Source organism: Haliotis rubra, unplaced genomic scaffold (assembly GCF_003918875.1).
Source record: "Haliotis rubra isolate DU_JTF1 unplaced genomic scaffold, ASM391887v1 Scf134, whole genome shotgun sequence".
Lineage (NCBI taxonomy): Eukaryota > Metazoa > Mollusca > Gastropoda > Lepetellida > Haliotidae > Haliotis > Haliotis rubra.
Window position 1 is genome coordinate 425238 of NW_025765270.1, and position 15848 is coordinate 441085.

At 39.1% G+C, this 15848-nt stretch overlaps 1 protein-coding gene across 1 annotated transcript in view; it reads right to left on the reverse strand.

Annotated features, from left to right (window-relative positions):
• Positions 1 to 15848, reverse strand: part of LOC124267806 (tensin-3-like) — an 81305-nt gene that overhangs the window by 51982 nt on the left and 13475 nt on the right. Inside the window, 1 exon segment of the mRNA XM_046702796.1 lies at positions 10927 to 11462. Coding sequence (XP_046558752.1) covers positions 10927 to 11462 — 536 coding nt within the window.

The window sequence follows — 15848 nt, forward strand, 5'->3', positions numbered from 1 at the left end:
CATTTTCATGGACATCTAGTGTTAACATTTTCATGGACATCTAGTGTTAACATTTTCATGGACATCTGGTGTTAACATTTTCATGGACATCTGGTGTTAACATTTCCATGAAAACCTGATGTCACCAACTGAGCTCCATACATTTTCATCACTATTTTGTCTTATACACCCAATGGAATCTGGTTCATTATGGGGTAGCCTAGTGGTTAGCACATCCGCTCGTCTCACTGAAGACCCGGGGTTCGATGCCCCACATGGGTACAATGTGTGAATACCATTTCTGGTGTCCCCTGCCGTGATATTGCTGGAATATTTCTAAAAGCAGCGTAAAATTAAATTCACTCACTCATCCACTAGTTCATTACATAACCACAACTGATAACTCTCTTAAAATCTTTTTTAATTCACAACAATGACACATTATTTTGTTTTAACCATTTCATGTTTGGAGAGTTACATTTTTTTCTCACAATTTTTTATTTGTTATTAAAAACTGATAACCATATATTTTTTTATGAGAGGCATTTGGATTTTCCAAACCATGGACATAAAATAGATTCATGGCACTGAAAGAAGTAAAGAATGCCCCTTGCAGTTAATCTTGGACTTATGACTTGACCCTTGACCTGCCTTGTGGATGGTTGACTATTCATGCAAGAAAGGAGATGTAAACAAAGATTTATAACAGAAAATGGACAGAATATGTAAAAAATTCTCATTCCAGGGATCTCTTTCATCTGCCTTAAGGGACCATTTCAAAGACATCTCTGAATCTAATCCATGGCATCTGACTACCAAATTGGAATAAATCTACAAAAAAAACAACGACCTAGTAAGATGATAGTAGAAACAGACAGGATATAAAGTCATCCTTTGGCCCGCTGCATCTGTCACTCCTCACTGATCTATGCAGATCAAATTCTGATCAAATGGATATTCACAGCAAGACAAATAGACTTCTTCAGTATAACTGAACTGACACAGTTACCAAGAAACCCATTTCCAGTCTTTCAAGCCTGTTTTATTTATATATATATATTTTTTTTGATGAAACCAAATGAAAATGAAATTCACTCATTGGGACAGAAAAGCGTTGATGGCCAAGTACAGATCTGCACAGGTTAATCCACGTGGTAAAAGTATACCGTTATGTACAATGAAATAACTGTCCCAATGTCCTTTGTCTAAAGCAAACACAGTGTTTCCTGTAGAATACAGCTGAAAACAATTTCCATATATATTTTCTGACCAGGTAGCTAACCAAAAGCATTTTGTCCACTCTGTTGAACTTGTGTTTTGGAGATCGATCTACACTTTGGACTATTATTTGGGCTCGTATTTAGACCATTAATTGTACCATTAATTGGACTACTGATTATAATATGCAGGGTTCAAGATTTACTCAACAATATCCTTCAACAATAACTTCTTATGATTATCATATATTCTCTGTTCTATTTACAAGACTGAAGGGGCGGTGGGGTAGCCTAGTGGTTAAAGTGTTCGCTCGTCACGCTGGAAGACCCGGGTTTGATTCCCGACATGGGCACAATGTGTGAAGCCCATTTGTGGTGTCTTCTGCCGTGATATTGCTGGAATATTGCTAAAACGGCGTAAAACCATACTCACTACAAGACTGAAATATATGATACTGGTTTTGGAGTTCAGACTAAAGGCTGGCAAGTTCCTGACAAAAGGCAGACTTTGATCTGCCAGTGGTCTGTATTGGACCACTCATTCCTATATACCCTAGGCTCCCTAGAGTGTACTGGGCAGAGTAGATTCAGTGTGCTATCCTTCTCATGAAGCCAGACTAATGAGATGTTAGCAATGACTAAATGTTGACACGGCTGATTGTGTGTCTCTGTAGCGTATGGACATGATTGTATTTTATGCTTGATTAAGTACAGGACCTCATACCACAAATATTGCTGACTGACACAAAGAACATTCCTTCAACACATTGTTAATAAATCGCAAGTGATTCCATGGCATTTGATTGACTAACCAAGCCTCTATGTCTTCAAACACCAGAAAGCATTGAGGTCTCATTCCCTAAGTGACTGCTGTTTCCTGATTGGCTGATAATAGAATAGCGTACACTTGTGTTGTATTGTTGTGTTTAATGTCCTTTACTTTGTCATTGTCGTCTGCAGTGTTTATGATTATTATATATATGTATAAGGGGGTGGTGGGGTAGCCTAGTGGTTAAAGCGTTCGCTCGTCACGCCGAAGACCCAGGTTCGATTCCCCACATGGGTACAATGTGTGAAGCCCATTTCTGGTGTCCCCCGCCGTGATATTGCTGGAATATTGCTAAAAGCAGCGTAAAACCATACTCCCTCACTCACTATGATTATTATATCATTATACTGTAGACATTAGCAAATTCAGAAGGTTTTTGAACTTATGGTAATGTTAAAGGTCACATAAACCCTAGGGGGTACAAATACATAAATCACTAACTGGCATCGTTATAAATGAAACCCCGTCATTAAAACTACTCATTTCGACCTTTAATTGACTTAAATCGACCTTTTTGACAACAGTGCACAATTCTCACCCGCGAACGAAATTTCAACCAATCAGAGCGGCGCGCATCTGTGACGTCATATGAGGAATAGCTTTGAGAGCCGATGCAGAATTCATCTACATTTTAGGGGGTAAATTATCGTGTTTACAGGCTTGTATAAACCTGAAATCGTGACAATTGTTGTGGAAAATGAAGGCTATATGTTCTCACAATCTACTGTCATTTAATTTTGTCTCCTGCTTTGCCTAGTTTCGAGTTACAACTTGTTTTCATAGGCGATTCTGTCAAAATCGATTGGTGTCGTTAGGCCCTATTTGTATAATGACTGATCCAAATTGATCCCATTTCTGTGTTGTTTTACCTCGATATTTAATCATGTCATGTAAAATCTGTTTGTATTCTCAAAACAGTGTCGGCCCATAAGTTTTCACATGCAATACAGCAATTAATACTCCCTCGTTGTAACCCGTGTTAGGTGGTATAAACCTACACATGTTATTTGTCATCATTCACTTGATGGTCAGTTAATGAATTTATAACAGGTATAATTAGTGGTAACACACTTAGATTACCCGACAAAGGTTCCCATTTGGCATTTCTTGTGTCTGGAGTAAATATTCAACATTATAAACATCGATCAAAGGATTAACCGATAACACGCTGATTGATTAATTACTTTTATCTTACACAGCGGAATTGTCAAAGGTAGTGTTTATGTATGTAGATTTACTAATCTATACTGAATACACTCTGTGTCGTAATCGGTGTCTGCGTAAAACAACGTCCTTCTTTCAAAGGATTAACCGGCAATACATTGATTGATTGCCCATTATTGGCTAACTAAATTACTGTTTTTAAAGAAAGGCGGACATTATGCAATTAGTTGCCAGGTGTGCTATCTTGGGTGACCAATGAGACTATACACCAATACCTGAAAAGATTTATCACTTTTTCGTATATTAAACTGTTAAAAGACACATCATTTGGAACAGTTTTGTGGATATTGATGGATACATTCCTCGAACAAGGTAATGGCCTGATATTGTTCCTATAACTTTAATCTGTTTTAATTTTAATATTTGCATTTTGTTTTATTCATTTGTCGTAGCATTCAACAGAATCATTGTTTTAGCCGTGAAGTGTAATGAGACAGACAACATGCACTAGGGTGTGTGTGCGAATTATGATTCACATTGGCAAACTATAAAATGTCTAGATATTACAGTTCTGTTATAAATTCACTATAAGTATCAGCAGATCGTCTGCTTTTATTTAGTTTCAAAATGCATACAAGTGTGATAATAAACTAATTAGGATTATAAGACCAAATATAAAGACGCACATTGACTAGTATCTACATACTGGTGAGTGGACATTAACCATGGGAATGTAGCAAGAAATTTATCGCGCAGTATTGTGACTTCGACCCCCACCTGCGGCTTCCGTGGAAGAAATCGTTATGTTATAAGTTGTGTCATGCAAAATCCGTTTGGTTATGATTCCAATACATATTTAACAAAGCAGTAGAAAGTAGTCTTGATTTTCTAACTTGATGAAAACAAACTATAATCTCATTAATTCTAACAGATTTTTTATTTTTAAAAATAGCCCTGTCGGGAACATCCGCCAGTCTGAGGATAAATGGTATTTAGGTTTGTTTTCACCGAAGTTCTAAAATCAAAACTACTTTCTACTGGTAATAAAATATGTATTTTATTGATAGCCAATAGGATTTTTGCATGACTTATAAATATATCATAACAATTTCTCGTGGCAGCGAGGTGGGTGTCAATATAATACTACTTACAATATTATTGTTACGCCGACCACAACCTCACTTCGAGGAAGAAATCGTTATGTTACAAGTTGTGTCATAGAAAATCTTTATGGTCATCAATCATATGCATATTTTACTACAACTAGTAAGTAGTTTTGATTCTTTAACTTCCGTGAAGCGATCTGAACACAAGTAAGATATCGTTTCAGGCTTCCTAGCGCGCAGCTTCGCACTCACAAACATAACCCATTTTAGCACGAACTGCGCGGGTCCTGTGGAAATCTGTGCATGGGGACACCATCGCCCGACCCTAGGAGCAATTGGCGACAAAGCAGCGATTAGGCATGTCGTCGTTGATGTCGAGAAATCATCAAAATGATGGCGTGCTACACATTTTCTATACAACTAACTGAAAATCGTTCCTCATATGGCGTCACTGCAGTGCTCTGGCGACAGAGTTACGTAACCTGTCTGTGGTTTTCGTTGGGGGAGAGGGAAGCGAAGGCGACTTTTTGGCCACTTTTAATCATTTCGGTATTAATTAACCACAAGTTTTAAAGAATAAATTTGGTGTTCGCATAAGACTAACCACAAATCTTTCATATGTAATGGTTAAAAGAGTAACAAAAACAAAGTTTAGTGGTTCTTTAATAGGCTAAGTCAAACTTGTTGCCATGGAAACGCCAAAAATATTTTATTCAGAATTCCAAAACTACCAAAAGGCACAAGTACACCACCAGATCTATCTATGTGCCAAGTTTGGTGAAGAAATATTGAACAGTTTTAGAGTTCTGCTCCGGAAAAGAGCACTACCACAATTTCAGGCTAAGTCAAACTTGTTGCCATGGAAACGCCAAAAATATTTTATTCAGAATTCCAAAACTACCAAAAGGCACCAGTACACCACCAGATCTATCTATGTGCCAAGTTTGGTGAAGAAATAGTGAACAGTTTTAGAGTTCTGCTCCGAAAAGAGCACTACCACAATTTCAGGCTAAGTCAAACTTGTTGCCATGGAAACGTCAAAAATATTTTATTTATTCAGAATTCCAAAACTACCAAAAGGCACCAGTAGAAATAGTGAACCAGATCTATCTATGTGCCAAGCTTCAAACTTGTTGTGGAAGAAATATTACAAACTGTGCACGGACCACCAGATCTATGGAGTTTGGTGAAGAAATATTACGGACGGACGGACCGGACGGACATACGGACGAAAGTCCATTTTAATACCCCCCGCAAAACGCGTTAAAAAAGAGGTCATAGGTCAATTCTTTATCACCTCCATGGTGATTCCAGGTGAAAATGGCAACCATTGTGTGTAGTGTGAGGTGACTTATGCACTGGGTGGTCCGGCTCTATGAATTAACTGATTGCATGTTATTGTACCTCCACTACAGAGACTGTAGTTCATAATATTAATTAAAGAAATGTCTGGTCCAGACTCAATTATTTACAGCCTGATTGTGTTTTAGACAACAAACAACATAACCATATCTTGCCATTGTATCTTGTGCACGCTATCTTATAATCAATGTACAAGGCCCTATTGTAGTTGTATTGTTCCATGTGTCCACATGCTACAAACTCCACACTCTGCAGGACACTACAAACTCCACACCCAGCAGGACGCTACAAACTCCACAGCCAGCAGGACACAAACTCCACACCCTGCAGGACGCTACAAACTCCACACCCAGCAGGACGCTACAAACTCCACACCCTGCAGGACGCTACAAACTCCACAGCCTGCAGGACGCTACAAACTCCACACCCTGCAGGACACTACAAACTCCACACCCTGCAGGATACCTACCATCTAACTAGAGACACCACTGTGACATGTTGCTGATATACGATAGCATCTATCCTCCTGTCATATTAACAATGACAGCCTCTTGTGGAATGCAGAATGGTAACAGAGATGTCAGACGAAAGCCTGTTTGGTGATAAGAAAATGTCAACAAGCCAATTTTCTTTCTGGTCTAGACTCCAAAATATGTGGCACGTCTTAATCTTAGGTTTAAATTTCACTCCTATTTTATAATTTGCTTCCACCTCGTCCTGAAACCTTATTAATCTTACACTTTGTACATCAGGCAGAAAAATTCACTCTCTATCAGCAGTTGGAAGCATAGTTCTGATATGACAAATATGCAAAGTATTTCAAACTTCTCAAGTTCACTCATTAGTTGGCTTACATTTGAGAAAGATAACATACTGTCTTATAAAACAAAATAGGCTTCATTCCACAAAATAAGCGATGGAAGCATACAAGTTTAACAAATTGAGCAGCATAGTGAATATGGTTTTAATAATAATCATAAGAGTACGTTTATAGCGCTTGATCCACTTCACTAAGGGGCATGGTCTTAGTGCATAAAGGGCCGCTTTTAGCAATATTCCAGCAAAACCACAGCAGGGGACAAATGGGCTGCACATGTGGGGAATCGAACCTCTTGTGTTCAGCGTGACGAGCGGACGGTTTAACCATTAGACAGCCTACCGCCCCTTTAACAGTTTGACATATGATGATTAGGACTGTTAGTAATAGGACCGCAGCTTTCACAAAACAACAACTTAAGTATCTCTTACTTATGAATACTGACGAGTACCAGGGATCAACTCCATGAGCATCACTCTACAAAACTGGGATACCTGACTACCCGATCCCATTAGTCGCCTCTTATCACAAGCATGGCTTGCTGAAGTGAGTGAGTTTAGTTTTACGCCGCACTCAGCAATATTCCAGCTGTTTGGCTGCGGTCTGTAAATAATCGAGTCTGGATCAAACAATCCAGTGATCAACAGCATGAGCATCAGTCTGGGCAATTGGGAACCGATGACATGTGTCAACCAAGTCAGCGAGTCTGACCATAGGATGCCATTAGTCGCCTCTTACCACAAGCATGGGTTACTGGAGATCAATTCAAACCCTGTTCTTCACAGTAACACTTTAGAGAAATCCACGATATGTGCTGACAACCTAGCATCATCACAGGTAGAGGCTATTTAAAAACTTTACATTTTGATATGACAAGGATCCCTGACTTTCATGTTTATATTCAACACAGTGATAGGCCCACAGGGTTAACCTGACATTTAACTTATCCCATAAACACCACAAACACTAACAGCAGGTCCACATTGAAAGTCTATAACATTACCACAAACATGTGCCCAACTAGGCCAAGACATATATGATCTAAACACAAATGCAGCTGAATATTATAAAACCAAATACTGAGAGTCAGCAGTCTTCTACACATCCCCCTGTGTTGACAAACAGCTCTCAGAACATGGAGACAAAAGGCTCTGTATCGCCAGGCATGGTACTGACTTGCTAAATTCTGTTTGTTTAAACTTCTTGATTGTCAGTATTGTCAACATAATTCTTCAGTTCTGAACTCAAATATAAAATTATGAGAAATAACAGGATATGAAAAGCTGTGGGATTTGTCCATGCGGTTCTGTGTAAAGATGTGTAAATAAACTAGCCGCCGTTATGTTTGTTATTTGAAAATGTGATGCACAAAATAGAACAATTGTAAATTTGGATGAAGTGCGATCACACATCACGGGTCTATAAAAATCTATAAAATGGGTAAAATATATCAAATGCAAAACATTCAAATCTTGAAAAATAACAAAGTTTTAGTTGAGTGACCTTTGGCTGAAATACACAAACACTGACAGAATACCAGCAATCACAGCACATTTTTAGACAGAAATTTTTTATTATAACAACCAGAAAATACATAAACCTGATTTCAATGTTTTCCATGTAATTGTAAAACGTAATGAACGCTACTTAAAGTCTCCAAGATTCAAATAAAACATGTTCATATCTATCTTGTCACGACAGATTATAACAAACATTTAAAGAAAAGAAATAAAAAAGAATTTTGAGATTTTAATCTAAAATACAGTTTTTTAAATGATGCTCAAACACTAAGATCAGAGTTGAAATGATGAAACATATTATTGACACAAACTGAACAAAGTATGATTGATTGATTTTGGAGTTTTCTTCAACATAAAACTTTACAGTTTGAAAGCGAGGTCCAAAAATGTTTTTCATCTGAGAACATGCAGATGGATTCACGTTAGTAGAACCACCACTGGTCTTATCGGAGTCTGCAGCTGCACAATAAATGCATCCCCCTGATTTCTGATCAATATATCACTTGTGCCAAAGATTGTCTCTGCAGTGAGTTTGCACGAAACTAAATACTGATCAATATTTCTGTGCCATGGGGTATTTCAGTCACACTACCTACAGTTTCAACCAGCAGACATGACTGTTTGTTTGTTTGTTGCCTAACGCCGCACTCCGCAATATTCCAGCTTGTGGCAGCCTGTAAATAATCATGTTAGGACCAGACAATCCAGTGATCAACAGCATGAGCATTAATCAATGCAATTGGGATACGATGACGTGTCAACCAAGTCAGCCTGAGCACCCGATCTTGTTTGTCGCCTCTTACAAGCGTGGATGGGTGAAAACTCGGATCGTCTTGGGTCAGATATGACAAAGAGTAAGCCGTTAAAGCCTTGGTTAGAAATTAGGTTTAATTTTTACTTGTCTGCAATTATGATCTCCTACAGATCAATTTCAACTGGGAGCTTCTGACAGCACTAACAGTCTAGAGCAAACATGTAATACATTACAATTTCATGTATTTCGAAACATTTGCTGACAGGATAACTGAAAACTGTTTTGTTCAGTTTAATCCATGAGCTACAACAAAATAAATATTAATTCTTTACAGCCTATGAGCTAAAACCAGAAGTGTTGAAATACTAGTGTTTCCAGGAACACCAAATTATGAAGGTCGTAGACATTTAGCAGATTGTTACAACAATGAGGACACAGCGCTAAGTCTGGTGACAGACCAAGGAGACACCCCTAAAGGGGGTACCCATATCTACTATACCCCCAAACTGCAGCATGTAAGAGAGAGGTGACGTGATAAAGGGTTCTATATATTGCCTGTATACTGACTCTGATCTCTATGAGCCTGAAACGAAGGACTTTAAGGCAAGGCTCGATTTAAGAGATGTTAACCTACTTGCATCAGGTGCAACCTAACATAAAAACCTAGTTGCACCAGCCAAATTCCAATGGCACTGCTTTTATTGCAATATGTTATAAAAGAAATATGCTATTGAATTATTTAGATGTTTTATTTAGAAGTTTACCCACACAAAAGTTGACTTGCACCTGGTGCAAGTTAGACTAATAACTAGGTTGCACTTTGTCATATTTGAATGTACTAGTGCAAGTAACAAAGCGCTAAATCGAGCCCTGTAAGAGGGTACCCATATCTAATATACACCCAAACTGTTGTAGTTTAAGGAAAGGTGACGTGAAAAAGGGTTATAAAATTATTGCCTTTATACTGACTCTGATCTGTCTGCTTAATGGCTGGCGAATGAAACCCCCGATCCTCTGCTCTGCGCGCGCAGGCGTTCTACCCACTAGACCATGGATCCTCCACTCTAGCATGCTTGGTTGCAGTACATTTACAGATTGATATTTGGGACAAAAGTTAAGCACAAGATCAATACTCTGCTGTGTTCACTCGGGGCCTGAGGTTTTGTGTGTAGTCAGGATTGTTCCAAGAGATCTATAATCAGCTGTGACTTATCTTTACAAGTAATTTATTTACTGTACAATCCTATTTACTACAATAACATGGATCTGGAGGCACTGTGGCATTACTAAAATCTGCTGTGGTTTTGTTGTTTTGTTTTATTCATTCTCTTCCATGATACACTGTTTCTGAACAACTGCAAAGTTTTTATGCATCAAGGATTTATCTACACCTGCTCCAAGGCTGAAGGGGCGGTGGGGTAGCCTAGTGGTTAAAGCGTTCGCTCGTCACACCGAAGACCCGGGTTCGATTCCCCACATGGGTACAATGTGTGAAACCCATTTCTGGTGTCCCCAACTGTGATGTTGCTGGAATATTGCTAAAAGCGGCGTAAAACCAAACTCACTCACTCACTCACTCCAAGGCTGATATCAAATTAAAAAAACTTTAGTTTAATTATGAATAAAAAAACATTCCCAATTCCTTCGAATTTATGAAAATTAAGAACAGAAAAAAAATCTGCATAATATTACGATTTGTTGCCACTTTGCCTGCCATGGCACTTGGTGTTAAATCCTTGAAAAATCTGTGTGTGACATTTTGTTTATCATCTTGTATTATATCCTGATCTTACTCACAAGATATGTAATGTACCACAAAAACGACAGTCGTTTCAACCCTAGCTTCCTCAACATTTTAGAACAGGGAACAGGGCCACATGACACGCTCAAAGACATATAAATCAAGCACATCGTTTGATGGATATTATTAATAGAATTAATCAAGACAAATCTTAAAAGATAACTGCATTTGCACAGTGCATGACAGTAACTCTCATTTGAATCATTGCCTGAAATACTTGAAACATTGGGCAACATAATGAATTTGACAGATTTTTTAGCAAAAATAGTATGTCACAAAAACCATTGCTGGACATGTTCATTTTTTGGGATGTCATGAGTCTGTGCGAACTACAGTAATCAACTTCATAAGATTTTTCAACAAAAAGAGTTACCTACCCTTTCCTGACACCAGGTGACTCTGAATCTTCCCTCTCACACTGAAAAGGACTATCATTCTGGTAGCGTAGTACAGGTTCTGGAGCTGTGTCGACACGTGACATTCTGGATGTCTTCCCAGCATTCCCTGCCTGGCGAGTCGGACTCTCTGTTCTACGCGGACTGTACATAGCTTGTTGATTGGATACACTTGCGTTTGGCCCATAAATATAGAGCCCACCTGATTGGTCCTCTGGTTTTGGACTTTGACCACAGCCGTTCTGTGGGAACCTGTTATCGTACAACGTGCCAGCAGTTGAAGAAGGAACTATTTCGCTCATAGGGCGTGGAGGCTTACGTTTAGGACTTTCTGATATGCCATTTGACTGAGTTCTAGAGGTAGACTGGATCTGGTTGTCATCGAAACTTCTCCACACCGGAACAGAGGCTCGATGGCGGGGACTTCCACCTTGGTTCCCTGGGTTGTACTCCTGATTACGTGGGACTGATGGTAGCGGGCGATTAGCCATAGAATTCCTCTGCTGCTGGTAGCGGGCCTGAAAACAACATTTACAAATTGTGAAAATCGTGAAAAATAGTGGAAGCAGGACAAATTAGGTGCCAAACGGAAACGGTGGTGAAACCTCACATTGATGCAGTTTTCTGCTTCTGTCAGCAATATTACAGCTATATCACAGCACTGTGACAGGCTCTCTGGATCTGGATAAGGCAGACCAATGTTCGAACTTGATTCGTGAATTCAGACACGAGAGTTAGACCTCCCTCATGACCATCCATACATCATATGGGCAGACATAGTGGCCACCCAATCCCTATTTTAGTCGCACCTTTTCGACAAGGATGAGGAACTGGGGCCTTGTTCTGCCACACAATATGCTGTGGGGAATATCATGCAACTAAGCTGTTATACTCCCAGCACAAGTCAAGTACTTCACAATCGAACTGCACACAATGGAGCCGAGTAATTTTGTCATCTGTCCATCTTGACCACCATATTTATATCAGTCATATATTCATTATATCGAGCTCTTGTATCATCGCCAAATGTTTCCCTTGAGAACAAAGAGTCTGAACAATCAGCAGTGTTGATTTTTCATTTTACATATGTTTGTTGTCAGGCAAGTTACTGTGTGATCTGGCTAATTGGGTGTCTATCATTACACCCTTGCTTCCTGTCCAAAGCCCACGTCCAGTTAGGTTTCATTTGGACTTGACAGCACAGTTTGTGACAGACTATCCTTCAGGCTATCCAGGTCTGGCTACCGAAAATTGATGTCATATGGTGCCATTGTCAAATACAGATAGTCAGAAGATGAAGAGATATATCTTGATGTATCGCTGGTGTTTTGAGGGTATGGGTGCATCCAGGAAGACATGTTTACAGAAAATACTTTTCAAATCTTTTTCACTGGATTAAATCCTTCAATCTAAGCAGCTTCTTTCTCTATTTTACCACCATCTCTAGACTAAAATCCACTAAAACAGATTCAGAAAAACAAGTTCAGAGTAGTAGAGTCAACAGTTTTTGTCACTGACTACCTTAACTGTCTCGACTGATACTCATCTTATTAACTTCTGGAGCAGATTTGATCTCATACTAGTTGTATGACATTAGTCTTTGATTAAGACTGACTTAATTCACTACTCTGAACCCTAAATCTAGAGAAGTCAAATTTAGTCCAGAAAGACCAACTGTCAACAATCCATAAAGTCTCCAAAAATGATGGTTAGATGCATGTTGGGATAGTAGACACTTAAACAATTTAAACACATGCTGGATAGGAAAATAATCACTCATCGATAAAAGAAACTGTATATGGATGAGATGATGGGAACATACCCTTCTTGTGTCAGACCACTGAACACCATAACACAAAAAGACCCCGTCTGAATAAACAAACGGAACACATTAAGCACAGATGTGACGCCAGCATATCCGAATCTGCAGGAAGAATAACCTTTCAGCGCCGACACAAAGCACCATTTGATTGTAATCCAAGACAATGGGAACGTAGAATACAGGTGTAAACAACACACTTGCACATGGATCAGTGACAGCCATTATCAGTCATACATGGTGCCAATCATGCAGAAGTACTGCCGGCCAGGACTCCTCCTTCAACACTGCATAAAGTCATAAACTCCACCATTATGAACACAATCAACATCAAATTATGCAATCGATCTGTTTGCAATGTAACAAGCATGTGTCTCCGAATAAGTCACAGCTAATAAACGCAACCAGCCCATTAAGCTTTGCATGTAAATACCTCCATTAGATAACTTATTCGTGAGAGGCAGTGAAAATCTCACCACCTAGACTGAAAGTGAAAGATTGGATGTCCAGAATCCTCCAATATTTGTCCAGTCTAGGAGACAGATTAAATGATCCTCTAGACACACCAATATCAATGTCAGAATGATCTGTAGGCACCATAACTCAAATGTTACACACAATTTAAGTCTGTATTCATAAAACCATCCCCAGGACATCAATTGAACATCATAGTAGGGTAATTTCAGAAGCCAATATCTATATAGTCAGGAAGCATTTTTTTTATGACTTCGAACACAGACTTATATTGGTGAGCAGATAACAAATTGTTTGTTTTTTTCACTGGAGAAGAAATAATGCCAATAGCAATTGTTTCCTCTTCCATTCAAGCTCTGAACTGTTTGCAAAGGCAGCTCTGTGAAACTTATCATGGTCCTTAACTTAAAAAAAAGAACTGATCATTAGCCTGCCTCTTCCTTCAATCAACCCGTGAAGATCCAGGTTAGAATTGATCTTCAGTAATCCATGCTTGTTGTAAGAGGCGACTAACAGGATTAGGTGGTCAGGCTCGCTGACTTGGGTGACATGTGATCACATCCTAATTACGTAGATCGATGCTCGTGATGTTGATCACTGGACTGTCTGGTTCCGACTCTGATTATTCACAGACCGCTGCCATATAGCTGGAATATTGCCGAGTGCAGTGTAAAACTAAACTCACTCACTCACTCCCATCAATCAAAACTTTTCAAAAGGCTGAGAGAGCAAGAAACAGTATGACATAACTAAAACATAGACATTTCAATAAGATATACTCCATCAGAAAACCCAGATGCTTACCCTTCACACTCACTCACTTCCAGTTCTTATCCAGGGAATCAAATGAAACTGGTGTTCACAGGTTTCTCTAAACTGGCTACCAAAAGGGTGAATTCAGTGTTCACAGGTTCTTCTCTAATGGTTCACATCCGACAGATAGAATCAGAGTTTACATGTTGTTTGAATTGGATCACATCACAAAGATCGAATCAGCCATCTCCACTTACATGAAAATATAATCCATCACGTTATAAATCCATTTTGAACTTCAATGAAAATGTTTCTCTACAGTATTGTCACTTAATTTACACTATCAATGTACGCAATCTTCTTCAAAAAGAACATTAAAATCAGATCCTCACAAACACCTCCGCGTAATGGCCATGTATGTCCTTAAACACAAACTCAAAAAGCTACAAAAACTTTTTCACCAAATTGTCTATTCATTGTGCATGCCTGGGGATTTGAATCCTAACAGACAACTCCCAGTGGACAAGCTATGGCTACCATCATCCCCACTATCATCAGAATCCATCGCTGAAAATCGACGAAATGCATCTCATAGAATTCCACAGAGCGTTTCCATCATGATGAGTGAATAAATAAAAGTGTTAGATATACCACATAAATCAAAGAATGCATTGGTCAATATCATGCACAAAAGCATTCCAAGTTATCGAGACTATCTCCAAGACTGAAATATTCCCGAATTATCCCGAACAATTGGCCTGCTTCAACGATGGTCGTACATCAGACTGCAGTCTCTGGACATGTACAATTATTCTCCCTCATAGTTACGCCAATCTCCCGAGTTATGAATACTGACATCTTTATACACAACTGCTGCCTTATTAAGGTATATTCAACTTCCCAAAGCATGATCTGTTCCAGCCATGAATGCCCCAGTCTCTCAGTCCTGCTGATGATGTAAGCATCTAGCTAGCAGGGAGGGTCCTATAATCTGAGTTGCTGCCAATACTTCATTACAAGATTTCATGCAAATACAAGACCTCCGTGATCTCTGATGAACTTAATCAAGCTCACGATCCAGTCTTAAGATCGTGTAATCTGGACGTAATCTGTTATATTGAATTATTTTGCAAATGACAGACTCTGACATTAAAGATTATTATTAATGTTCGACAATTGTCTGTGGCACGAAAGGGAGTGATATAAAGCTTAAAGGTAGTCAGGGCACTCAACAGTTACAAGAGAAGGAGTGGATAAGATGTTGAGTAAGGCGTGGATGGTTGAGTGAATGGTTGAGTGAGATATTGAACAGATGATTGAGTGAAGGGTTGAGTGAGTGATTGAGTGGATGGTTGAGTGAAGGGTTGAGTGGATGGTTGAATGAGGGATTGAACGAATGGTTGAGTGGATGGTTGAATGAGGGATTGAACGAATGGTTGAGTGGATGGTTGAGTGAAGGGTTGAATGAGTGATTGAACAGATGGTTGAATGAGGGATTGAACAAATGGTTGAGTGAGGGGTTGAGTGAATGGTTATGTGAGTGATTGAACGAATGGTTGAGTGAATGGTTGAGTGATTGAACGAATGGTTGAGTGAATGATTGAGTGGATGGTTGAATGAAGGGTTGAGTGGATGGTTGAATGAGCGATTGAATAAGTGAATGAGTGAATGGTTGAGTGAGGGGGTGAGTGAATGATTGAGTAAGTGGTTGAGTGGATGGTTGAATGAGGGATTGAACGAAGGGTTGAGTGGATAGTTGAATGAGGTATTGAACGAATGGTTGAGTGGATGGTTGAATGAGGGATTGAACGAATGGTTGAGTGAGGGTTGAGAGTGATTGAACGAATGGTTGAGTGAA